The sequence below is a fragment of the Aquarana catesbeiana genome, linkage group LG02, assembly GCF_042186555.1.
Source record: "Aquarana catesbeiana isolate 2022-GZ linkage group LG02, ASM4218655v1, whole genome shotgun sequence".
NCBI classification, from domain to species: domain Eukaryota; kingdom Metazoa; phylum Chordata; class Amphibia; order Anura; family Ranidae; genus Aquarana; species Aquarana catesbeiana.
This window is the reverse complement of record NC_133325.1, coordinates 674886996-674913538: the sequence shown is the minus strand read 5'-3', so window position 1 is coordinate 674913538 and position 26543 is coordinate 674886996. Positions and strand designations below refer to the sequence as shown.

Genomic DNA, 26543 nt, shown 5'->3' with positions numbered 1-26543 from the left:
CCGCCACACAGGCTCGCCACCAGTACCACCAGCATTACCATCACACAGGCCCACCAATTAGTACCGCCATCTTGTCTCAAAGGGTTTACACACCTGAGGAGGCATATGCCATCCTTACCATGTCGGATGATGAGAGCAGTGGGGAGCTCAAATCATCCCATTCTGGTTCGGAATATGAGCCAGTAGAGGGTAGTGGATCAGAGTCCAAGTCAGAAGAGGGTACTGTCCCTCCTAAAAGAATAAGGAGATCAGGACCAAGATCAGAAGACCTGCCTACCACCAGCAGCGCCAGACCCCAGGAAGAGGAGCTCAGTACCAGTATTGGAAGTACATGCCCAACCCGAAGAATCCTATCCTACCTTCACGATGCCCTGGCAAACCCCTTATGGTTGCCTGCCAGCTCAGGGTCCGCTATAATCTCGCTTTCACCACACAGCCAGGTGTGCAGCCCAACACTACAAAATTTTCAGAATTGGATTATTTTTATTTATTTTTCCCACAAGATTTGTTGCAGAATATGGTGGACCAAACCAATCTGTATGCAGAGCAGTTTATTGCTGCCAATCCCAATTCATCCTACGCCCGCATGTTCCAGTGGCGATGTCTCACACTGGACAAATTTAAATTGTTTTTGGGCCTTACGTTCAATATGGGGCTTACAAAGAAGAACGAACTCCATGCCTACTGGTCCACTCACCCGATCCACCCCGTGCCGATATATTCTGCTGTCATGTCCAGGACACGCTACGACATGATCATGCGTTTCCTACTTTTTAATGATAATTTGCAGTGCCCTCCCTGAGATCACCCCAACCATGACAAATCATACAAAATACACCCCCTAGTAAAGTTATTATCCCGGACCAAAACATTTGTGTGGACGAATCCCTTATACATTTTACTGGCCAACTGCACTTCAAGCAGTATATCCCAAGTAAGAGGGCCAGGCACGGGTTGAAAATGAATAAATTGTGTGTTCAAGCCACTGTATACTTGTACACATTGAGTATTTATGAAGGCAAAGACTCCCAGATCCAGCCCCGTGAGTGCCCCACATATATTGGAACCAGTGGGAAAATTGGGAGCTGGCATATCCCCTGTTCAAAAAGGCATACTATTTATATGTGGACAATTATTATACCAGCCTGCCCTTTTTTTGCCACCTTTACCGTAAACAAACCCTGGCCTGCGGTACCTTAAAAAGAAAAAATGGAAGGGCTTCCCACAAAATCTGTTGACAAAAAATTACAAAACGGGAATTGGCATTCATGTGAAATGAGAAAGTGTTGGCCATGAAGTGGAGGGACAAGAAAGATGTCCACATCCTCTCTACCATCCACAATGACACCTTGGTGGAGATCCAGAGAAGACGCGGCCCCATTGTAAAGCCTGAATGTGTGCACAACTACAATCTGTACATGGGGGGGTGAATTTAAATGATCAGATGCTACAACCATATTTGTCAACCCAAAAGTCATATATACCCAGATATAGAGGTGTGATGTTTGTACTCTCTGTATATACTATATATCCACTGTCATATATATATATATATATATATATATATATATATATATATATATATATACACTATATCCACCATATATACCCATATATAGAGGTGTGATGTGTGTACTCTCTGTATATATTATATATCCACTGTCCTATATATCTCTATATACTGTATCCCCCGTATATACCCAGATATAGAGGTGTGACATGTGTACTCTCTGTATATACTATATATCCACTGTCCTATATATCTCTATATACTATATCCCCCATATATACCCAGATATAGAGATGTGACATGTGTACTCTCTGTATATACTATATATCCACTGTCCTATATATCTCCATATACTATTTCCACCATATATACCCAGATATAGAGGTGTGTATGGGTGTAACATTCCTGCTGGGGGGTATGGGTGTAATATTCCTACTGGGGGGAGTATTGGTGTAATATTCCTGCTGGGGGGGGACATCTGTGCAGGAAGTTCTTGTCGTACGATGGACACGATGAGGACTTAGGCTCTGTTCACACCTAGGTGTTCCGGATTCCTGAATCGCTGCAAAAAGCAGGACACGCTTGCGATCCCCTTACTTACACTATCATCCCAATTGAGGTGTGATTTTGCCGCGATTGTCGCCTGACAAATCGTGACAAAATTGCAGGACTGCTTTTGGGAAACAGGCATCCCACGATTTTGTTTGTGTGATTTGTCAAGTGACAATATTGTTCTGTGATTGAGGTGCCGTTGAAAGTAACGGGATCACAAGCGTGTCCTGTGTTTTGCAGCAAATCGGAACGCCTAGGTGTGATCGCAGCCTAAGTGTCTTCTATCAGTCGCTGAGTTCACCTTCTATAGATTCTGGGGGAACATTTTCTTCCTCAAACATTCCACACATTCGCTTCATTATTTATTCCACCCCTAATATATACTCAGCATTGACCTTATATAACGCTTTTTTCTCTGAGGACTCCAAGTATTGGAGATGCCGTTGGCCGGGAACCGAACCCAGGTCAGCTGCTGGGAAGGCAGCTATGCTCACCACTGCACCACCAACGCAAAGTAGCATGTCTTTGTAGTGTGGGAGGAAACCGGAGTACCCGGAGGAAACCCACGCAAGCACAGGGAGAACATGCAGATAGTGTCCTGGTCAGAATCTGAAACAAGGACCCCAGCGCTGCAAGGCTAACCCCTAAGTCTCTGTGCTGCCCATATGCGGCCTCTGTTCTCTAAGGCCCATCCCCACTGAGCGGGGTACATCAGTTTTGTCCACTCAAAGCGATTCCAGAAGAAATCCAAACTTATCCTAAACTACAATCTATATATATATATATATATATATATATATATATATATATATATATATATATGTAAAACACTCCAACACAAACCCACAGAATAACGCACACCTCCACAACATATACAAAACGTATCCTACTCTACAATATATAACACTCCTATAATAAAACACGCCAAAATAACAATAAAGAGGGGTACAGTGGTCCCCAAATTAGCAACACAATGGAGCTAAATATTCCATTCAAACTTAGGTCTCATTCACACGGAGGGTATGAATCCATACCCCATGGGAGGGCTATGTTTACCGGAATGGGGATGTACAGGTGTTCCCAGCTTTCCATGTAGGCAATCCCATTGCTGTCATCTGGGGTGCAGTGGCTGTACCCAATGTGACCTCTGTGTGGGTGCCGATGCACGGCCCCCGAACGCACCCAGAGTGCGTTTGCGCAACTGCACCCACATGGATGTCCTTTTTGGGGTTAACGCAGCCCCCACACAGGGTACAGATTCATACACCATGTGTGAGTGAGGCCTTGCACTTCTCCATAAAGGACCTCACTGGCGGGAAGCCTAAAGCCTAAAGAAAGCCGTAGTTTGTGAAATGATGAAGGTCCCAGTCACACCTCTGACATACACCTGGATGGCAAACACCCAACAGCATAGCGCCCCCCGATTGATTTCAGTGCATTGCCCTATGCCCCACAAGCGTGACAAAGTAGCTCATGACGTGCTCTGCTTTGTTTTAATTCCCACGCATTTTGCCACATTTCTTGTATTGGGGTCTCACGTTTGGGGGACATTTACAATAAATGGCACTACAAGCGTGAGGCACAAATTTTTGCATGTTCCGGGATTGCGTGGAAACGCTCATTTCTGTGCGCATTACCGGAACTCACAGATGTGACCAGAGAGTGATATGGTGGAACCTGCGGCATGCCATGTTCCGCCATATTTCCATTTTGTATCGTGACAACCATACAAAAACTTTTTTTTAGAAGCGAACAGACATGTGTAAAGTGTGCATGTTTTCTTTGGATGGAAATGTTGGAGGAAAGTTCTTTCTCTCCTTTACTCCTGAATATGAATAGCTGTAAAATGTGCTATAAATGTGAGCAGACAGGGAATGTCTATGGCTCTAATCAATGAATACTGGACCTTCCTAAGATGAGTCCCTGCAAACCACAAACCTTCCCAAAGCTGCAGAAGACGGAAGGAAATTGGGGGGGGGGGCACATTTTCTTAGAGGGAGCTCCCCACAATTTCTGGGTTATGGGGGATTTCACTGTTGCTATGGAGATAAAGGGTCTCGCTGTGTAATTGGTGTCTCCACAGAGGGCCGTACAAGCCCAGAGGACCCCCGCCACCAACAAACCTGTCCAGGGGATTGGCAGGAAACCTGCAGGTATCGGCAATGGAGAAGAGGAGTCTGCAGAGCCAATCCAACAGGTAGGCCATGTGATAATGATCAGTCATTACATGAGACATTGCAGCTGTGCTCAGTCATCTATTTCCATCCTGTATATTGTACAGTCACACCATTCCCTGCCCCCAAGGAGCTTACAATCTAAGCTCCCTAACTCACATACATACTAGGGCCAATGAACCTCCCAGCAAGTCTTTGTAGTGTGGGAGGAAACCCACGCAGGCACAGGGAGAACATGCAAACTCCAGGCAGGTGGCACTGTGGTTGGTTATTGAAGCGACAACCCCGGTGCTGCCAGGCAGAAGAGCTAACCACTTAATTCCTCTAACTTGTGGTGGGACTGCAGCTTCTTGTATGTTTCTGTACAATGTAACAGCTCCTATGCTGCACTGCATGTGGATTAAGCTGGACTTGTAGGAAGATCTTAGTCTGCCAAAGACAAGCAGTTACTCATTGGGCCATTTTATATTTAAATGTCATTTTATTAAAAAGCCAAAAGAGTAAATAAAGGCGTGTTGTACGATGATCTTGTCATTTGCTTTTTGGGTGAATGGTGGAAATCCATTGAGGGGAGAATATATCTATTGAATGAAGAAACGCTGAAGAAGTGGGAAAGTATCAGCAAGCCAGGGACCCAGCAGGATAGTGGGGGTGACACTTGAAGAGTATACAGCGGGATAGCTGTGTAAGAACTCAGGGGATCCTGTGACGACTGGGATCTGGAAGTCTAGTGAGAGACTGGAAGCTCAGTGAGTGAAAATCTACAGTGGGATACTGTGAGATAAGTAAAGGACTGTTCTGTGTTACCAACAGTTATGTACAACTACCTTTAATGACTGTTGCAAGATTAGTTGCCATAGGAGACAGCGGTCCTACCTATACAGAAGGTTATCCGGCTGGAGGCCTTCCACTGTATAGTTGTGTACCGATAGAAGTCTCGGAGTCTGCCAGTTATTATTGCATCTACTCAAGGGTGTACTGGCCCTAACCCTCTCTCCCACAGTTCTGTTAAGAGACAATAAATCTCTTGTTTGCATTCAAAAGTGACTGGCGCCCATCATTTCTTCTTGCATCACAACCACCATGCCTGGTAACCCACTCTACAAGGAATGATCTCAGCTCTCCCTAACCCTTGAGGTCACCATAAGGCCTCTGGGGCCCCCCGGACCTTGCTACATGGGCAAGACTACCTCACCTCTTATGACACATGGAGGGAGGTTCCCTTGCCAGGTCCCCACATGCTTGCCAATTGCTTGTGTCTGTACATGTATTAACCTGCTTTTGCTTTCAGATGTATTTTTAAACCATGTAACAGGTTGTGGAGATTTAGACCCTTTTCACACTGAGGCCTTTTTGCGGTGTTTTATCGCTAAAAATAGCGCAATTAAAACGCTCCCCATGCATTTCAATGGACCCTTTCACACTGAGGCGTTGTGCTGGCGGGGCGTTGAGAAAAGTCCTGCAAGCAGCATCTTTGGAGCAGCTTTTGGGTGTTGAAAAAAGTGCTTTAAAAACGCCCCTCTCCATTGAAATGAATTGAAAGCGCTGTAAAAACGCCTGAATAGCGCCTATAATCCGCCCTGAGCTGTAGAAAAGTCACATGATCTCACAAAAAGGTAAACATGCAAGCAGAAAAGAGAGCATCTACATGTAGGGAGGTGGGATTGTTCTTTGAAGCCCATGCTTCAATAACGCTTGAAAAACGCAGTTAAATTGCCCGCAGTGTTGCGGTAATTTTACCGCTAGCGCCCCAAAAACACTGTAAAAACGCGGTAAAAACGCTAAGGCGTTTCAGGGCGTTTTTGAAGCTCCTCAGTGTGAAAGGGCTCTATATATTGATAGACTCTGGCCCTCCTTTTTCTCTGGTGGGGGAAGTGTGTAGCCTGTGCTACCAGCTGCTCTGTCTCCTGCTCTCCACCCCTGGCCCACCTTTTCTTGTCAGTGGAGGGGGGAGACAGTGACAGCGTGGAGTGGCTGTTCTGTGGGTGACTGCGGCCTTCCCCTCCCCTCCTTGGAGCACTCTCTTCTCCCGCTGAGACAGAGGGAGACAAGAGCAGCTACGGGCTCTTTCCCTCCCCCCCCTTCACACTGCTATACAGAAGAGTGGCGCTTATGTGGACAGCCACCCACTCTGCTCCCCTCTACGTTGGCTGCAGCAATGGGGCAATCAAGAGAGAGAGGAGAGGATCATGGGACATGTAGTCCTGTGGACAAGCGGCCCCACTGTGGACAAAAGGGGTAGACTTCATCCCTCAACATCCCTGGGTTGACAGGAGGAGGAGGGCTTTTGAGGAGCTTGAAAAAAAGGGGGAGGAAAAGGCGAGAGGAGGGTGCTGAGAGGAAGAGAGAGTAGAGGAGAGGTGAGAGAACATGAGGGGTGAGGTGACAGGACTGTGTGGTGGTACTCCACATGAGGGAGAGAGAGCGAGAGAGGCATGCTTTTCCTGAAACTACCAGGAGAGTGCTGTAAGGAGACTGAGGAAAGAGGACAGCTGAGGAGAGCCAGGAACAGTGACAACCACATGGTCAGATTGAGGAGAGAGAATGGCAAAGAGGAGCCAGGAACAGTGACAACCACATGGTACGCCACCATTGAGCCCAGGGACCCTGCTTAGCAATCCAGCTCCCTCCAGCCCAGCAGAGACGATCCACACTGCTTCAGGGATCGCAATACCCATCCAGGTATCAGTTTGGCCACTGTCCAATCACCTTGCTAGTCATCCTGATCGACCATCGGCCTTCTAGTGTCACAGGATGCTTATTTGGAGCTGCCACATTTAGTTCTTGTACATCACTACCTAACGGAACATCCTAAATGTTTTCTGCTTCAATTGAGCTTGATTAAACCTACTCTTAAAACAAAGGGCCCCACCATTTGCTTTGCAGAAGACGTTAGTATTCTTCACCCCAGGACCTGTAACACTACCGAACTTTGTTTACTGTACCTGTTTTTTTTTTTAACAGAAAGTACTGTACCTGTTTAATCCATGTTTTTTTTTTTTGTTTACCTCTCAATGGTGTTTGTGGCCCAAAAGGAGCTGAGAAGTTAACAAACCTTCTCTCCTCCCTCTCAGCGCTCGTGTTATGGGTATATAGATTACTGTTTTTTTACATTTATATTATCCACATATTTTAAACCGTGATAATATAGTCAACTTGTTTATCACTACTGGGTGGGTCTGTCTGTTTCTGGTAACAGTCCACAGCCAGGTTAACTGTATTTACTACTTGTGTCAAGTGTTTTCAGTGATTTTATCTAACCAGGTGTGTCAGAGGGGCTGAGGTCATTCTTGGAGCTGAGGCGCAGAACACAGGACCCAAAATTACCAAGTTTTTACTTCAGAGGTGGCGCTACACATGAAGATAGGTGTTTATTTCCTCTGTGACGTGGAGGTAGATTTGGAACCTGGTAGTAGTACTATACTTAAGAAAACAGGCACTGATCCTTACCTGGGTTGCTGAGGCAAGCTGGCTAAGGGTGAGGACCGAGAAAAGGGTGGGAGGAGTTGCCTCCAAGCTGGGGGGGTGGGGGGACTGGGGCTACGGTAGGTAGTGTGGCCACCTAGGGGCTCCGAGAAGTTCGGATGGGACTTTGGCAAAGTGCTTGAAGAGTGATTGTTACCTGGGTGGGAGCGGAAAGCTGGCCAGGGGGAAGAGTGGGGCGACAGTGACTGGAGTAGCCGTCTGTGGGCTCCACGGAGGCCTGACGGGACTTTGGCGAAGTCCCAGGGTAGGGATCCTTACCCGGGATCCTTATCCTTATAGTTGTCATCCGAAAATACAATACAAATACACTACAACACATGACATCGCTTCCGATTTTTTTTTGTCTATTGTATTTTTGTGATTTTATTTACCTATTCAATTTCTACTTGCGACTATTAAGCGAAAAAGGTTGTACGATCTGTCGCATGATATTCGGATCGTGTGTACGGGCATTTAGTGGAGGGACATTTCTGCAGCATATTTGGCAAGTACAGAATCACAGTATATACAAAATATAATGCAAAGTGGTTGGAGAGAAGCTTCAGAATGGCAAAGATGTTTTTATTACAAATTATGTGAGCAGACTGCAGTTCCTCTTTAAGCGAAGTCCCTGGGGAGTGATTCTTATCCAGGTTGTCACGGCAAGCTGGCCAGGAGGGAAGCCCGGGGGCGAGGGTGACTGAGATGATAGGTGTTTATTCTTCTGTGACGTGGAGGTAGGTATTTATGCCTCTGACATGGAGGTAGGTGCTTATCCCTCCAACACAGCTGTCTTGGAAGACTGCAGCTCCTTGTCCTGTCAGTATCTGTGGCTCTAGTGGGAGGGGTCAGTGATGAGTTAGCTGGTCGCCCCTCCCATTCTCTCTCTGCGGTCCTCAGTAAGGGGGGAGCCTCCAGTTCCTGTCACGTTGTTGTGGTGACGCCTCCTCCTTGGCCCCGCCTCCTCCTGGCCCGATACCTCGTCTCATAGGGGGAGGCCTGCAGTATGAGGAGGATCGCAGGTCCCTGAGCACTAACACTGAGGACTGAGGGGGAGGGGAGGGATTGTTTACATGAGCCGTGCACGACACTGCGCCACGATCAGTGCTAATGAGCTGGGATCTCCGCGTGTGCAGGTAAGATGGCTGTGCTGTGTGTATGGGGGACCCTTCATTCCTGTGGGAGGACAGGTCTGATCTGAGTCTAGGACGGATTGATGTATACAGAGCCGGGGTTTCCATAGTTAGTAAAGTTGCTGTCCATGGGAGGTGTCCATGGTGCTGATCACATCTCTCCTGACCTCTCATACATCACCACAAGGGCAGGCACAAAACAATGGTCTCCTCTGCCCCCCTTGTACAGGGCAATGATGTGTTAGGGCCGTTCACATGGGAAAGACGTGATTCCGTGTGTGTGAGATGTACGCAGGTATCATTAATTGTTAATGGCACCCCAAACGCATCCAACAAATGCAGCGTGTCATCAGATCACATGGGACCGCAGAACCGTGCAGTTTGGCGCGGTGCGATTTCTTAAAAGTCGCACCTGCCGTACTTTTTTGTACGTTTGGCAGTCCATTGAAATGAAGGGGCTGTCAAAAACAGAACACGTGTTCACTTCGGTTTGTACCGACCCTTGAAATGCACAACTCATGCGGTGCGGTAAGGCGCACCCAGTCCATAGATGTGAATGAAATGTCATTTTGTGACGCTCTAATAAAATTAACCTTCTGCCGCCCACGTAATGAAGATGTTCATCAACAAATAGAGCTGGGCAATTTTCTCCAAAAAAAAAAATCTGCGATTTAAAAAAAAAAAAACTCGATTCACGATTCGAAATGAGTTTTTTTTTTTTTTTTTTGATGGACACCGCACTGGTCCTGAGGAGCTGCAGGCAGGAGTTTTTAGGCGAGGCCGCGGCTTCGGCCTAGTCTGCGGCATCCGGTATCGCGGACTAGGCCGAAGCTGCGTCCTTACCTAAGAACTACTGCCTGCAGCTCCTCAGGACCGGCGCGGTGTCAGCGGCGGTCCTGGTGGGAAAAAAAAATATCAATTTGCTGACAATTTGAATAGATTTGACCTCTCAACTCGATTTAAGATTCAAATCGATTTTTTTTCCCCAACCCTATCAACAAATAGGGCGAGCTTAATGTCCACACACAGCAAATATGTGTCGGACCAGGTTTCTATGTTTACAGTAGTAATGATCACAGGCTACCAGATCATGTGACCGCTGCGACAGCCAATCACAGTAATCACATGATCGGGCAGTGTGTCCCGATCCCCAGGTGTCCAGTTAAAGGAATGCCAGGGCTGGGTGGGTAGGGGTTAAAGGCATAGTTCGCCTTTTCCAAAAACTGCCTATGTAGATAAAGGGCATCTGTAGTTAAAGTGGTTGTATACCCAGTGAAGTGAGCCTCACGTGATAGACAGAGATGAAACAAATCCTCCTACATAAGTTGTACCTGTTTATCTATGACAGTCTTTCCCCTTCATCCATTCAAAGTGCAGAATTTACACAGGATCTCTCAGCTCTGAAAAGCAGGGGGCAGATAGCTGAAGTTACATCAGTGAGGAGAGCGCTGAGTGCTAATTGGAGGGAAGGTCCCCCCCCCTTCACACAGAAACAGAGCTAAGGCTGCCAATGAGAAGCTGTGCCCTCCCCTGTCACCTTTTTTCTCTTGGTGTCAGGGAAACTTGTCAGATGTGATTCATGCTGATTGCAGAGGAATGGAGCAGCAGACAGAAATGACACTTAGTGCTCTGGAGTGAGACAAGTACACACTATAGAGCAGTGTTTCTCAACTCCAGTCTTCAAGGCGCCCCAATGGGTCATGTTTTCAGGATTTCTCTCAGATGAAACTGCTTTGGTAATTACTAAGGCACTGAAACCGATCAAATCACCTGTGCAAAATAATGGAGAGCCTGAAAACATGACCTGTTGGGGCGCCTTGAGGACTGGAGTTGAGAAATACTGCTATAGAGAGATATGCTTTGTTTATATTTCCTATCTGAGGTTTACAACCACTGTAGAAACAAGCCTTGCAGCACGTTGAATAATGTCCTTGCTGTAGGTGTAGGCCAATTACATACCTCATGAAGCCTGACTGGAAAACTTCCAGGGTCTTGCTAAGGATGTTGTTAAGAGAAGCCCAGCTGTTACTGCTCACCACCATCCCAGAAGTGAGCTTTTTCTCTGATTCAAACCCCCACACTGCATTTTCTGTCCCCTGATGCTCTGAGCTCAGCATTTGAGAGCTCACTCCTGTGATGGTGAAGATAAACAGAATATGCTGGGCTTCTCTTAGCAATATCCTAGGAGTTTTCCAGCGAGGCTCCTTGAGGTACCGAAATGGCCTACACTTATAGAAAGAATTCTTTAACATTGGTCAAAGCTGCACAGTTTGTTTTTATCTACAGACATCCCTTATCTGCATAGGCAGTTTTTTTTGTTAAAGATGAAGTATGCATTTAACCCGACCCCACCTCTCCCTGGCATTAGTTTAACCCGGCCTTACCTCTGGGGGGCATGAGGTATGTAAATAGTCTACACTTATAGCAAGGACGTTATTCAGCTTGTTTTTATCTACAGATAGATCTGCATAGTATTTGTATCGGCAGATTTTGGTAAAAGTGAACTAACCCTTTGCAAAAAGACAAAAAACTATAACAGAGCCCTGTGTTCTAACAATGCAAAGCACCGCTCCCATACACCGGACACCAACCCACACACATTTTAGTGTAAACAATCTATAAAGTGTATTTCCACTTTTTCAAATCTGAGAACCCCATACAATATGTTGTTAATGTGTTCCCATTCACACAGGGGGGGGGGGGGATTTACTAAAACTTGAGAGAGCAAAATCTGGTGCAGCTCTGCATAAAAACCAATCATCTTCCAGTTTGTTTTTTTGTTAAAGCTTATCTGAACAAGCTGAAGTTAGAAGCTGATTGGCTACCATGCACAGCTGCACACATTTCTGAGTGCTCCAGTTTTAGTACATTTCCCCCACAGTATCTAAAAATGTAATAAAACATTGTTCTTACCTTTCTGATTGTTTCTTTAGAGCATGTTTTTACACAGGACTCAATGAGTTGGTTGACTTGTTCAGAATACTTACACAAAAAGGTATGATGCATGCAACTTTGCATGTATATGCATAAACATCAGTTGGTCATTATGAGCATTAAACTGCTTTTTAACCACATCCCGTCCGCGCTATAACCGAATGACGGCCACAGCATGGGCCTTAATTGCCAGGAGGGCGTCAATAGACATCCTCCCGTGCATGAGCTGCCTGCGTGCCCTGTGATCACCGAGTCCATGAGACTCGGCTGATCACAGATCGGAGTAAGGGGCCGATCCCGGCTCCTTACCACATGATCAGCTGTCAGCCAATGACAGCTGAACACGTGGTGTAAACAGAAGATCAGTAATCGGCTTTTTTGTCCCCCTCACGCTGACAGTATGAGGGGAAAAAAGCAGATCACCGGCTTCTGACAGAGGGACATCGGTCCTGAACAGGGAGAGGCACTGCTCTATGCAGTGCCCTCCAGTGCCACCTACAGTGCATATCAGTCCCATCAATCAGTTACCATCACAGTGCAGCCAACCAGTGCCTCATCATCAGTGCCACCCATCAGTGCCACTTTATCAGTGCCCATCAGTGCTGCTTCATCAGCGCACATCAATGAAGGAGAAAAATTACCTGTTTTAAAAAGATAAAACAAAACGAAAGTTGTGACACTTTCAAACGAATGGGATTTTAGTAGGAAGATAGTACGTCTATTACCCAGTAGGCATGAATGAGTTTGAAAGTGTCACAACTTTCGTTTTGTTTTATCTGGTTAGTATTAGGGATTAGGAGATTCGTCTTAACCAAACTCCTGCCTATGTCCAAAACCCTCTATCAGTGCAAATACCTGTTTTAAAAAGTTTATAACAAACTATAAAACGCATTTTTTTTTTCAAAATTTCTGGTCTTTTTTGTGTTTTTTAGCAAAAAAATAAAAAAACCTAGCAGCGATTAAATACCATCAAAAGAAAGCTCTATTTGTGTGAAAAAAATGATAAAAATTTCATTTGGGTAAAGTGTTGTATGACCGCGCAATTGTCATTCAAAGTGTGAGAGCGCTGAAAGCTGAAAATTGAAGGGGAAAATTGAAGGAAGAGGGTTTACACCTATGCATTTTTAGTGCTTTTTGTATTTTGCAGATTTGCACTACAGCCAATTTAACATGGTTTCCTATGGAACACGTTCTGTAGTGCAAATCTGCAAAATGCAGAAAGCACTAAAAATGCATAGGTGTGAATCCCAATGCCCAGTAAACAAGTAAGCAAGTGGTTAAATCCTTATTTCCTGGCACTTACTGGTTTACCTGAGGCACTGGTAATGTAGCCCCGGCCTCACAGGTGTACCCTGAGAGACCTACGTCACCAGTGCTTTCAGGGAGCTCTCGGGCATGCGTAATATGCGATTGGGTGGCTTGTTTAGTAAGTCATCCCAGATCACATTCAGTGCATGCCCAGTACAAAATCTGACACATGCGCAGTACAGTTTTTATAGGAGAACAATGAGCTACCCTGAGCCTCTACTACACATACATCAGATCTCGTACAGTACACACATTGTACACAATTTGGGGAAGCTTATCATTTAAACCATAAAAAACAGCATTAGATACATACAATGCAAGATTTGGCACAAAGTCATCAAAAGTAAATATCCCTATCTGTAGTTTGTTAGTGTCTCTAAATACATTTACTGAGCATAGACAGGTATTTTTAAGGGAGGGAGGAGTTAGAGAAATGTCTGATTTAGCATACAATGCAGAAGGCCTGTGATCTTTAACCCTTTGTCAGGACAGACGGTGTGCACATCTAGTTTACAACTGATAATAACATTTGTCAGCACAGTACAGTCAGGGGTAATTATGGTAAACATAACTCCCCAGCCCTCTTTGTTAACATTACATAGAAAGGGAAAGCTACCAAGGGATTTTCAGCAAATAAAAATGTAAACAACACTTTTTAAATATTTGTTTAAAGTTATGCAATGTGAATGAGAACAATTAATAAATATAAAGTGGGCATTATCCCAATTTGTCTGCAAAAGTGGAAATACACTTTAAGGCTCCATGCACACTAGCATTTTTTTAAGCTCCTAGAAGCTATTATGAGCATTATTATTTCCTGCTCCTAGAATCGAATAGTGTTATCCTATGTGTCCATGCACACTATTTTATGCTAGAAGCATTTTCCAAGCTTCAGCATCTAGGAGCAGGAAAAAAAAATATTTTGTAGGGTTTTTGGGAGCGTTTTCCCCGCAGAAAAAAACGCTACTAAAAGGCTCCTAACAGATTTTTTTCAAGCGTTTTTTTTTTTTTTTTTTTCTACATGTACTGTAAAAACGCTAATAAAATGATAACACTCCTTAAAAGCTACTAAAATGCTACTACAAGCTGGCACAAAAACTCTATTGTACTAAAGGCACTACTTTTTCTTTAGTTCTGGACAGAGTGGAGAGTGATTAGAATGCTTGTCAGTGTTTATTGTTGTCTCTCCCCCCATTAGGGACATTTCTCCCTATTTGTCCTGTTTACCATTAGTATTGAAAGTAAAAGTAGAAGAAAATCCCACATTTTGGGTTGTCCCCAGAAAAACAATGAAGGGGAAATCTTCCAATGGGGACACTAGTTCTGGAGGCATTGGGGGTCCCCAAGGGATTTCCTTAATTTGCAGGGATTTCCTCTAGCTTCCTGTTTTGGCTATGGGACAGGAAGTGAAGGGAAATCTCCCCAATGGGGCACAGATGACAAAAAATTAACTAAAATTGGTTATAACCCTCCCTTACTGTATCCAAAATGGGGGGGGGGGGGGGGGGGTTGTCTATAGCTCTACTTTAAGTGTACTTTTTATTCACAATGAGTGTTTCAAAGTAATGTTGTGATAACATGTAGATCGTTTTACTTTAGTTTAAAAATAATGTTCCTTGATATGATAAATCTGTCTGAATGTCATTGTGGGGCAGGAAGGACTTTTGTCAGGATTAGCTGGGGTGTTGTGAAGATGATGAGATAGACGGTTTCTTTGATAGTTCAGGTTTTTTGTATTACACAGGAAATATGGAAAGGCAGATTAAGTTGGCTATGCCAGCCATTCTCATCCAGGGTCCTCTTTAATCCTAGGATTCCTCTGGATCAGCCTTTCCTACCCCTTTTAACACAGAGGAACCATTAAAATAATTTTCCAGTCTCATTGAACCCCAGCTCACATATAATAATATCTACAGCTCACTGTACATTAGGGTAATGCTCACTGGGAAGAATGCTCCTTACATGTGTGGTCATTGGGGAATCCCCACCCTTACATGTAGCTAAAAAGAGCAATGGTGTCAATGGTTACCAATCTGTGAGGCATTGCTCATTTCTCAAGGAAAAAACACACCCTAGCAACCTCTGGAGGAACTCTGGTTTAGAAGGGCTGCTCTAGAAGTTGCTAGAGGATCCTTGAACTGTGGCGGATTGACCTCCTATCTGATGGTGCATGCATAGTTCTAGGTCCAACATCACTTGGCAGAGCCAGTTATGTGACCCAATAATCATTTTAGCTGTCTGTAAGGTGAGCATTTCTCCTACTGACCAACAATGTAAGGGGCATTCCTCCTACTGACCACCAATGTAAGGGGCATTCCTCCTACTGACCAACAATGTAAGGGGCATTCCTCTTACTGACCATCAATGTAAGGGGCATTCTTCCTACTGACCACCAATGTAAGGGGCATTCCTCCTACTGACCACCAATGTAAGGGGCATTCCTGCTACTGACCACCAATGTAAGGGGCATTCCTGCTACTGACCACCAATGTAAGGGGCATTCCTGCTACTGACCACCAATGTAAGGGGCATTCCTGCTACTGACCACCAATGTAAGGGGCATTCCTGCTACTGACCACCAATGTAAGGGGCATTCCTCCTACTGACCACCAATGTAAGGGACATTCCTTCTACTGACCACCAATGTAAAGGACACTTTTTTCCCTCTAAATCCAATTATTTAATTTTAGCCTGGTTTCCCTGAGACCTGAAGATTATTTCAGGGGTTCCTCTGCGGTGAAAAAAAAACCTGGTTCCACTATTAATATCAGCACTTGAAAAAGATTCAGGAGCAAGTTCTGGTTTGAAGAATCCAAAATCAGTGTATTAATATGTACTTGGATCCTAAGAATTTAAAATCTCAACAACAAACTTTAGATTCCAATGTGAGTCGTGGCTTTAGTTTACATATATTAGAATGGCTGGATTTATTAGGAGAGTCAGAAGAGATGCCTCTTGCTGTTCCTGTAGAATTCACTGTCAGCATCCTGTAGGATAACCTTCCTACTGAATGGAAAAGGTTAAATAGCGAGCATTATGAATGAAACATGAAGGTGATGCAGTGTGCTTCTCAGAAATCTTACTGGTAAATATGATGGCTTTGATAAAATCTGGTGATAAATTGGTATAATAACTTCTGGCTGTTTAAACATTATTTCCAGATTACTTTCAAGAAAAACGATGTAACGGTAGCTCAAATAGAGTTGCATCTCCGTGTTTAAAGTGCTGTGATAGGGGGAAGGGGGGGGGATTCTATGACGCAGTTTGTAATCACGCTTTACTATTCAGCACCATGGTGATAAAAGGGTTACCTTTTATATACTAAAGCCTTGTTTTCTACAAGCAGATATGAGATTTATGTATTAAAATGGGGAAGTGAGAATTTGTCATGTTTTATAACATCTAAATGCTTCCTAGATGACACTGTGGGGGTTGATTTACTAAAACTGGAGAGTGCAAAATCTGGTGCAGCTCTGCATTGTAGCCAATCAGCTTCTAACTTCAGTTGTTTAATTAAGCTAAAAACTGGAAGCTGATTGGTTTCTATGCAGAGCTTCACTAGCTTTTGCATTCACCAGTTTTAGTAAATCAGGCCCTGTAGTAGTGTTTGCTAAAGAGCAAAAGCTGATATTGTCTCTGAATGACCGCTCCTCTTTCACTGCTGAATGGCAGATCTTTTATTCCTTTCATGCATAAGAAAGATTAAAATTATGATTATTATTATACATGATTTATATAATGTTAACAGTTTGCATAGTGCTATACAAAATAAAATGTGATGGGACAGGAGTTGGTGGGTTTGAATCATTTTTCATGTGTTTTCATCCGTTCTGTTTTGTCCAGTGAAAAGCAGTATCATCTGTGACAGCAAATGTCATTGTTGTCCTTGTATATGCTTCCTGATGTTTCTGTGTGGTGTTGTGGTGTCCTCTGCTAGCGGAGCCCTTGAGCAATGACCGCTATGCCAATTTGTTCCCAGGTGCTCTCCAGCTTGCAACTGTTCTTGTAACATGCATCATGGGGGTCATGGAGGTTCTTGTGGGCTCTTATAAAAGTATCCAGCATGGACACTTCTCAGTCCTCCATTTTGTTCACAGGCCCTGAGATTGCGAGGAGGAGTAGACCAATTGGTAGGTGCAAAAATGCACAAAAAAAAAAAACATAAATCTCTTGTGTCACGCATTGAAGTCTATGGGGCCAAACTTGCCATTCTACATGGAAAAATGTTTTGCACGACGAATGGCAGTACAGTGTGCTGTGTCCAGTGCACAAGGTGCCATGTGTGCTGTGCCTACTGTATTAGGCATGGCATCTGCCTCATCCGCGATCATTGGACTCCAGTGGGTCAGACAGGAAGTGACATTAGTCCTAAATAGGGATGAGCTGAACTCCCCCCTGTTCGGTTTGCACCTGAACTTGCGAACAGGCAAAAAATTTGTTCGAACATCGTTAAAGTCTATGGGACACGAACATGAATAATCAAAAGTGCTAATTTTAAAGGCTTATATGCAAGTTATTGTCATAAAAAGTGTTTGGGTACCTGGGTCCTGCCTCAGGGGACATGGATCAATGCAAAAAAAAGTTTTAAAAATGGCCGTTTTTTCGGGAGCAGTGATTTTAATAATGCTTAAAGTGAAACAATAAAAGTGTAACATTCCTTTAAATTTCGTACCTGGGGGGTGTCTATAGTATGCCTGTAAAGGGGCGCATGTTTCCCCTGTTTAGAACAGTCTGACAGCAAAATGACATTTCAAAGGAAAAAAAGTCATTTAAAACTTCTTGCGGCTATTAATGAATTGCCGGTCCGACAATACACATAAAAGTTCATTGATAAAAACAGCATGGGAATTCCCTACAGGGGAACCCCGAACCAAAATTTAAAAAAAAATGACGTGGGGGGTCCCCCTAAATTCCATACCAGGCCCTTCAGGTCTGGTATGGATATTAAGAGGAATCCCGGCCAAAATTAAAAAAAAAAAAAGGCGTGTGGTCCCCCCAAAAATCCATACCAGACCCTTATCCGAGCACGCAACCTGGCAGGCCGCAGGAAAAGAACCGTACCAGGCCACATGCCCTCAACATTGGGAGGGTGCTTTGGGGTTGATGGGGACAAGGGCCTCATCACCACAACCCTTGCCCGGTGGTTGTGGGGGTCTGCGGGCGGGGGGCTTATCGGAATCTGGAAGCCCCCTTTAACAAGGGGACCCCCAGATCCCGGCCCTCCCTCCTGTGTGAAATGGTAAGGAGGGTACAAAAGTACCCCTACCATTTCAAGTCAAGTCCCCGTGTGTCAGAGGGGGGCGGGGTCACTGGGTGGCCCCGCCCCCCGTTATTTAAGAACCGTCAGAAGAGGAGAAGCGTCACACAGCGGGAGCCTCCCTCCATGCCATCATGGATGCGGAGCGGCCCGAGGAGAAGAAGGGAAGAAGACGCCGCGGATGAAGATGCAGGACGAGAACACCGGAGGAAGAACCAGAAGAAGAAGATGGAGGAAGAAACCGAAGGAAGATAGAAGAAAGAAGAAGCATTTAAATAAAGGAATTTTCAAAAACTGTCTCTTGTCATTTTTAACATTTTTGACAGTTTTTTGTGAAATGGTAGAGTACCCCCTTACCATTTCACACAGGGGGAGGGCTGAGATCTGGGGTCCCCTTGTTAAAGGGGGCTTCCAGATTCCGATAAGCCCCCCGCTCGCAGACCCCCACAACCACCGGGCAAGGGTTGTGGGGATGAGGCCCTTGTCCCCATCAACATGGGGACAAGGTGTTTTGGGGGGCTATCCCAAAGCACCCTCCCAATGTTGAGTGCATGTGGCCTGGTACGGTTCAGGAGGGGGGGGCGCTCTCTCGTCCCCCCCTCTTTTCCTGCGGCCTGTCAGGTTGTTTGCTCGGATAAGGGTCTGGTATGGATTTTTGGGGGGACCCCACGCCATTTTTTTTTTAAATTGTGGCGCGGGGTTCCCCTTAAAATCCATACCAGACCTGAAGGGTCTGGTATAGATTTTGAGGGGGACCCCACGCCATTTAAAAAAAAAAATTTTGTCCGGGGTTCCCCTTAATATCCATACCAGACCTGAAGGGCCTGGTATGGAATTTAGGGGGACCCCCACATCATTTTTTTTTTAATTTTGGTTCGGGGTTCCCCTGTGGGGAATTCCCATGCCGTTTTTATCAATTAACTTTTATGTGTATTGTCGGACTGGCAATTCATTAATAGCTGCGAGTAGTTTTAAATGACTTTTTTCCCTTTTTTTCCTTTGAAATGTCATTTTGCTGTCAGACTGTTCTAAACATGGGAAACATGCGCCCCTTTACAGGCATACTATAGACACCCCCCCAGGTACGAAATTTAAAGGAATATTACACTTTTATTGTTTCACTTTAAGCATTATTAAAATCACTGCTCCCGAAAAAACGTCAGTTTTTAAAACTTTTTTTTGCATTGATCCATGTCCCCTGGGGCAGGACCCAGGTCCCCAAACACTTTATGACAATAACTTGCATATAAGCCTTTAAAATTAGCACTTTTGATTTCTCCCATAGACTTTTAAAGGGTGTTCCTCGGCTTTCAAATTTGCAGCGAATACCCCAAATTGTTCGCTGTTCGGCGAACAGCCAATGTTTGAGTCGAACATGAGTTCGACTCGAACTCGAAGCTCATCCCTAGTCCTAAATTATATGGGATTATTATTATTATGAAGGTTTGAATAAGTAACACCTGCTGCCTTAGGTGATCTGATCAAGTCCCCCTGTTTTCAAACAGGCTTGATCGGAAGATTCATGTTAGTCCATGAGCTGCCAGATGTAATTGGTCTTACGAATGTTTACATCTGAATACCTGCAATACTGTCATGGTCTTAAAAAATGGAAAATCTTTGCGCCTTTTTCCGTTTTTTTTTTTTTTTTTGGACTTAGATGTGTCGGATTAAATGATTTAAAGTTTGTTCACATTTGATCTAATATGGATCCAGAAAGCTCCACATTTTAAATGCAGCAAAAATGAACAGTCACAAAAGTCTGTTCTGTTTTGCTCCACAGCTGGTTGGACCGAACAAGGCCTGTGTAAAAAGGACAAAGGAAAAAATTTAGATTTGTTTTATTTTCACTCCTTTTTAGATTTCTATAGCTGATTATAAGGTGTGCACATGCAATGATTGCCAAGGAGTCAACTGTTCTTTTTCCTGCTTGAATGGACAGCATGGTATTGATTTTATCTTGAGCTGGAACAAAATTTAATGTGAACTTGAGTAGTATCATTAAGTGACTTCCTGAAAGAAGCAATTTCTGCTGCATATCCAGAAATAGATCTCTGCTACATATTGTTCATCAGAATTATGTTTACTCAAACAATGCTTGCTGGAGATTCAGCAGATCTTGTGTTAAACTGAAATTGATATATTAAGGTCACAGTGAAGAGGCCCACTTCTATTTGTGTTAGAGTTGCTGCACAGGGAACCTTTACAAAAGAAGACAACTTATCCACGTTCTTCCATTGTTCTCAGCAGGTATTCGTGGCTCAGTATAACTTTCTGTAGAAATAGAGTACCCGACTGATTGGTAATGTATTTTAGTGTAGTCATTTCTAGCGTGCCTATACAAATGTTCTAGTTATGTTTCAGTATTGCAACAGCCATTATCAATAGTAAGACTATTCTTAAAGGGGAAACTCAATAGTGATGTGTGACCCCATATATTGGTAAATTAAAATAAGCCCTCACATGAGGGTAACTAGCCTAAGGTGATATACAAAGAGCAAACAAGTCCTCCTAAATAGTGCCTTGAAAAAGTATTCATATCCCTTGAAATTTTCCACATTTTGTTATGTTACAACCTAGACTAATAGACTATCACATAAAATCCCAATAAAATACATTTACATTTTTGGTTGTAATATAACAAAATGTGAAAAATGTCAAGGGGTGTGAATACTTTTTCAAGGCACTGTATACTACATAACGTAATGGCTGGTACAGGTTTCCCATTTACTGTATACTCATCCAAATCTGACAAGTCAGCCTTCCTATCATGGATCTGCAGTATGTTCATGTCTGTCTGCTTACCTCTCTGTGTGTTCAGATTAGAGACCGGCTGCCCATTCACCTGTCTGCTTAAGTAATAAAGTAATAATTCCCTCAAGCATGGCTCCACCCCAGCTTCTAACTGGGAACACTATATTAACCTGTGCACTGCAAGTCAGCCTCGCTGAATAAATTGGTGTTCCACCCCAAAATAAAAAAAATATAAAAAAAAAAAAAATTTGGAAAAATGTTTTTTTACTCACCTCTAAATGCCTGTTGCTAGGGGGTCCCTCGTAGTCAGTCTCCTTCAGTGCCTGGGCTGGTGACATCACTTCTCCTCGGCGCAGGAAGGGCTCAGCTCTGCCCCCTCCCTCTTGCCAATCATATGGGACACGTGACAGGTCCCATATGATTGCGCGGCCAATCAGGGCGCACGGCGCCTCTCGCGCATGCACAGTGGGTGCCCAGCTGTGAAGCCTCAGCCGAGCGCCCCCAGTTGCAATGGTGGCGCTGCTGAACGGAGGGGGAGACGACTGGGGCTTCCGATCCCCCGCATTGCTGGACACTGGGACAGGTAAGTGTCCTATTATTAAAAGTCAGCAGCTGCAGTATTTGTAGCTGCTGACTTTTAATTTTTTATTTTTAGTGGGAACTCCTCTTTAATATTGTGTGTTTGGCTTCCTGTGTGCTTCTTGCCATGTGCTCTACATCTGATCCTGTTTACTGACCTTGGCTTGTTCTTGACTATCCTTGTCTGCTTCATATCCCAACCTTTGGTGTGTTCTTTGACTATCCCTGTCTGTTAGTTGCCCCGACCTTTTCGCTTATTTTCTGACTATCCCTTGTTGTCCTGGTCTGCTGCTTCCTCTCTGTCCTCCAGTAGCCTACCATGAGCGTGAGCTGGGAGACCCTGGGGGCCGCGACCTGGAGCCAGTTGCAGCAAAGTCCATCCCCACCATCAGGGACCCTGGTGAACACTTGCTGGCTCTTAGATTCTGCACCCTGGGGAATCTCATGCTCTAGCTCCCAGTGTGATCCGTGTTGGTGCTCCAGAAGACCTGCTTTCCTCAACCACCCTGAGCTCCATCTGCAGCAGTCAGCCGTAGTGTTCACTACCTTAGCGGTGCACTCCTGACCCCAACGGTGTGCATCTGTCACCTGGCCTCAGGTGACCTTACAATTCTTCCAGTTAATGGTTTAAGCAAGGGAGAGTCTAATGTACAAATAGGATAATGGTTTACCCAACATGCTTGAAGTGAGCAATCGCTCAATCAGACACAAGAGTTACTGGAGCAGGGAATTGCCCCTGGACTGCATGTCTCAGCTCCAAATGTCTGAAAGACATATTAGGAAGATTATACTTGGCCTTGAGGTTAGAGAACCCTATCAGTGTGACATAATATGCTTCAAGTCCACCACTCCATGAGCTGCCCAGAACTGTGGCTCTAGATACTTATCAGTTGGGAGTGGTTGGAATAACCTCACAAGGGTGTATGCGGAAAGAACGTCAGGGGAGAACAATATTTTGTTGTGGCATTAGGTTACACCAAAAGGGTTGTTCTCATTGGGCTGTTAACAGCTGCATTTAATCTGGAGCCCCTGAAAACGAAATTGATAAAGGTACCATATGAGCCTAGTAGGGCTATCTCCAAGGTAACTCAGGATTCTTTCTAGGCTGCAAAAAGCAACCAGCGAACTGTTACCTGCACTCCCACCCAATAATGCAATTGAAAATTTGGAAGGGACAGACCACCCTGTGACAATGGGGCTTGTAGTGCCGACTTTGCAAGATGGGGAAATTTCCAAGCCCATACAAAGAAAAGGGCAACACTGTCTAATTTATTGAAGTATGTGTTCGGTACAGGAACTGGTGTATTCCTAAAGTAATAAAGAAATTTCAGTAAATAAACCATCCTAATGAGATTAACTGTGCCTACTGGAGTGTGAGTGATTTCCAAGATGCACATCTCTGGGAAAGGTCACCTAGGTGACACCCACATGTATCCCACGGTATTTAAAGCCATCCACCCATGTGGAGTGTTCATAGGCGGTTTATGATGCGAAAAGCTGAGCAGGAAAATCTGAGATTTCCCCCAGTTAACCCTAATTTCAGAGTGGGTGCTCAACTCATCCATTATCTGCATGGCCTGCAATGAGGGAACATATTACTGAGATACAGAAGGGTATCCTCTGCATACAATGACAATTTGTTTTCAATTCCACCTACTTTAATTCCTTTAATCGAGTCTGCAGCACAAAGTTGGATGGCTAAAGACTTCAAAGCAAGAGCAGACCGAGGGAAAGTGGGCAGCCCTGTCTCATTCTCCTAGACAGGGGAAGGGAGGAGACAGTGAATTATTAGTATGCACCTTGACCATAGGGGCCAAGTAAAGCATGCGCACCCAAGCAATAAATCGGGAACCAAAACCAAATTTTTAACAATCAGAATTTTAACAAAAAGGAAACCACTACTCCTGGGCTGTTCAAAGCTGCTACAGCTGCCCGGCATAAACCCTGACTGATCTGGGTGTAGCAAGGTTGATATAACCATGTTTAAGTGGTTGGACAAAATTTTCATTTACAGCTTAGGGATCACTACACTTACCGCATCCAACATGGAAGTTGGCATGGTGCCCAGACTAAGTGATTGAAGAAGTGAGTGGAGTCTATGAGCTAGCTGATCAGAGAGCATTTTGTAAAATTCTGTTGGGAGACCCTCAGGTTCAGACGTCTTTCCAGATTGTAGAGTTTATATAGCTTTGTGCACCTCCTCACACATGATGGGGGCATCCAGTTTCTTCCTATAAGTGTTGTAATAGTGCGAGGCCCTGCAACTGTGAAAATGTAGGAGAAAATAAGAATGCAATTTGAGGGGCTCCGGAATGCCAGTTCTGAATGAAGAAAGGTGTTTTTTCATCTTACTCTGGGTTTTGTAATTTCCGAATCGGGGTTTGGAACTCAGAGACTTCAAAGTGCTTTGGGAGGGAAGGAGTCTCGAATTCCGGGTCACCAGAAACCAGAAGCTGAATGTCCAGGTGTTCACAGCCCATATAATCTAGGACCTGATAGTGTTTTGGGGCTCCACCCGAGAGACAGGAGGTCTCTGCATAGGGCCAGGGGGCCCCCAGTCCTTCCCCAGGAGTCAGAGAGGCTGCTTGGGAAAGCCAGAGGGTGTATGTTGGTACAGTGCAGGTGTAGCCAGTGACAGGGCAGCAGAAAGCTAGAAAAGTTCTAGCTTTTTGAGCATTCAGAGGCTGCGTTAGATGGTCCGGAGAACGAAAGCAAAAGGCCTGAGCAGCGGCACTGCTAGGGAGAGTCACAAGGCTGAACTGCATTTATGTTTGTGTTGATGGTGCAAACCCCTGTGTGGGAAACTGATTTATTAATAAAAGTGGGCCAGCAAGCCCTTAAACAGTACTTCTGGAGTGGACTGAACTCACTGGGCAGCACTATCACTCAGTGAAAACACCCACAACATATCAGTGCCTATTGATCTTGGGAGATCAACAGATGCTAAAGAGGCGAGAAAGTGCTTCTCTGGCCCAGGGTGGATTTGATTTCAATCAACTCGATTTCAATCATGGTTTTTAAAGAGCAGCTGTCATCTCTGTCCTCCTCGGACCCACTGTTGACTCACCGACAGTCCCATTCGTTTTAATGGGATGGCTGGTGATGCAGCATTGACACAACAAGGTGAGGGACGTGGCAGCAGCAGGTGAGTGGATGCCCGCTAACAAGTGCTGCCATGATGGATCTGAAATGATAGGTACTCTTTAAATGTAAGGTCTCATTTATGCTGGTAGTTAAAATTTTTAATATTTGCAAACAAAATTAGGGTTTCCTACTTAGAATAATAAGCTGTCTTGTTAGAAAAACAGCGATATCAGAACCGATTCAATCATACAGTTTATAGTGTACATAGATTTGCAAAACAATGGGATAAAGATAAAGGAATATTCCTGAACTTTGTTTTATCTCATGGTTACTATGAAATTGTGTGAAGGCATCAATGCAGTGCATGTTAACCCAGCTTGCAGAACTTGGATTCATTGAATGAGTTTACAAATGTAAATATTGCAGAATATACAGCCTCATGCTACACAACTAAGCTCCATTTCATGCTGCATAAACTAAATTATGAATGTATCTTGAATAGAAAACTATCATCTATCGAATTAGGGTTTGTAAATTTTGACAAAGGTAGAGTGTTATTTAACCAGCCGATCCAGCTCCCCCCCCCTGTACAAAAATCCTTTGGGACTGATTTTCTGGCCCAGGTCAAAATGATGTCATATATTGCACAGAGCAGCCCTGATCTTCCTCTTCTCAGGTCCCTGCCCCCCTCTGCTGGGTGCTCTATGGGTACTCGTGCATGCTCGCTCCCAAACCGCCTCTGTGTGACTAAAAGAGAGCGGCTCAGCCCCACCCCTCGCTACCTTCTCACTGGTTGTGTTTGCCAATGGCTCTGGTGTGTCTTGATGATGAGGGAGAGATAAAGATTAGCTGCTGCTCTCATACACTTGACTGGATCAAGATCTGGCTCAGGTAAGCATAAGGGGGGGGGGGGGGGGTGAAGGGGGAGCTGCACACTGAAGGTTTTTTATCTTCATACATAGATGCATAAAGGTAAAAAAAAAACTTCAACCACTTTAAGTCTTTCCTGACCATAATGGACTGGAAATGCCCCCACATAAAGACTTTGAAAGTACTTTTGTCTGACTCATTAAACTTTTCGTATTTTCAACTTTGTTGTTTTAAGTAAAGTTGGTCTGGTTTTTTCAGTTTATAGACCATAGTGTTTTACGTTAGGAATACATAACTTAACTTGTCTGGAACTATAGTTTTAAGTAAAGCCAACCAAATTTTTCCAGTTTATAGACCATAGGTTCAAGTAAAGCCAACTACAATTTTCCAGTTTATAGACCATAGATTCAAGTAAAGCCAACTCAATTTTTCCAGTTTATAAATTCTGAACACATACATTAACTTTAAATTTATTTCAAGTACTTTTATATAGCACCGTCAATTTACAGACCGCTTTACATATACATTGTACATACATATCAGTCCCTGCCCTTAAGGAGCTTTCTATCTAAGATCCCTAACTCGCATTCATACATACGCCAATTTCCCCACCAGCATGTGTTTGGAGTGTGGGATGAAACATATGCAGGGACAGTGTCGTGGCCGGGATTTGAAACAGTGACCCTTTTGCTGCTAGGCGAAAGTGCTAACCACTACACCACTGTGCTGCCCTATTACTTAATTTTAATTTATAAAGGGTTTTATATAAAAATAATACAATAATATGTTTTTTTAAAAAAGGAATAGTGTAAAAATGTAATATTATTAAAGCAGCATCAAATGTAAATGTAAACATAAAAAAAAGTAAAAAATGCCTCTCTCAGCTAACAAATCAAACTGAAACACACACGTATATACAGTATATC

At 44.2% G+C, this 26543-nt stretch overlaps 1 protein-coding gene across 1 annotated transcript in view; it reads left to right on the top strand.

Moving 5' to 3' along the window:
• Positions 1-8638: 8638 nt before the first annotated feature.
• The window catches only part of CCDC92B (coiled-coil domain containing 92B), a 106565-nt gene continuing 88660 nt past the window's right edge, over positions 8639-26543 (top strand). The window contains exon 1 of the mRNA XM_073616709.1: positions 8639-8837. Coding sequence (XP_073472810.1) covers positions 8775-8837 — 63 coding nt within the window. The 5' untranslated portion in view covers positions 8639-8774. The remainder of the gene's footprint in view (positions 8838-26543) is intronic.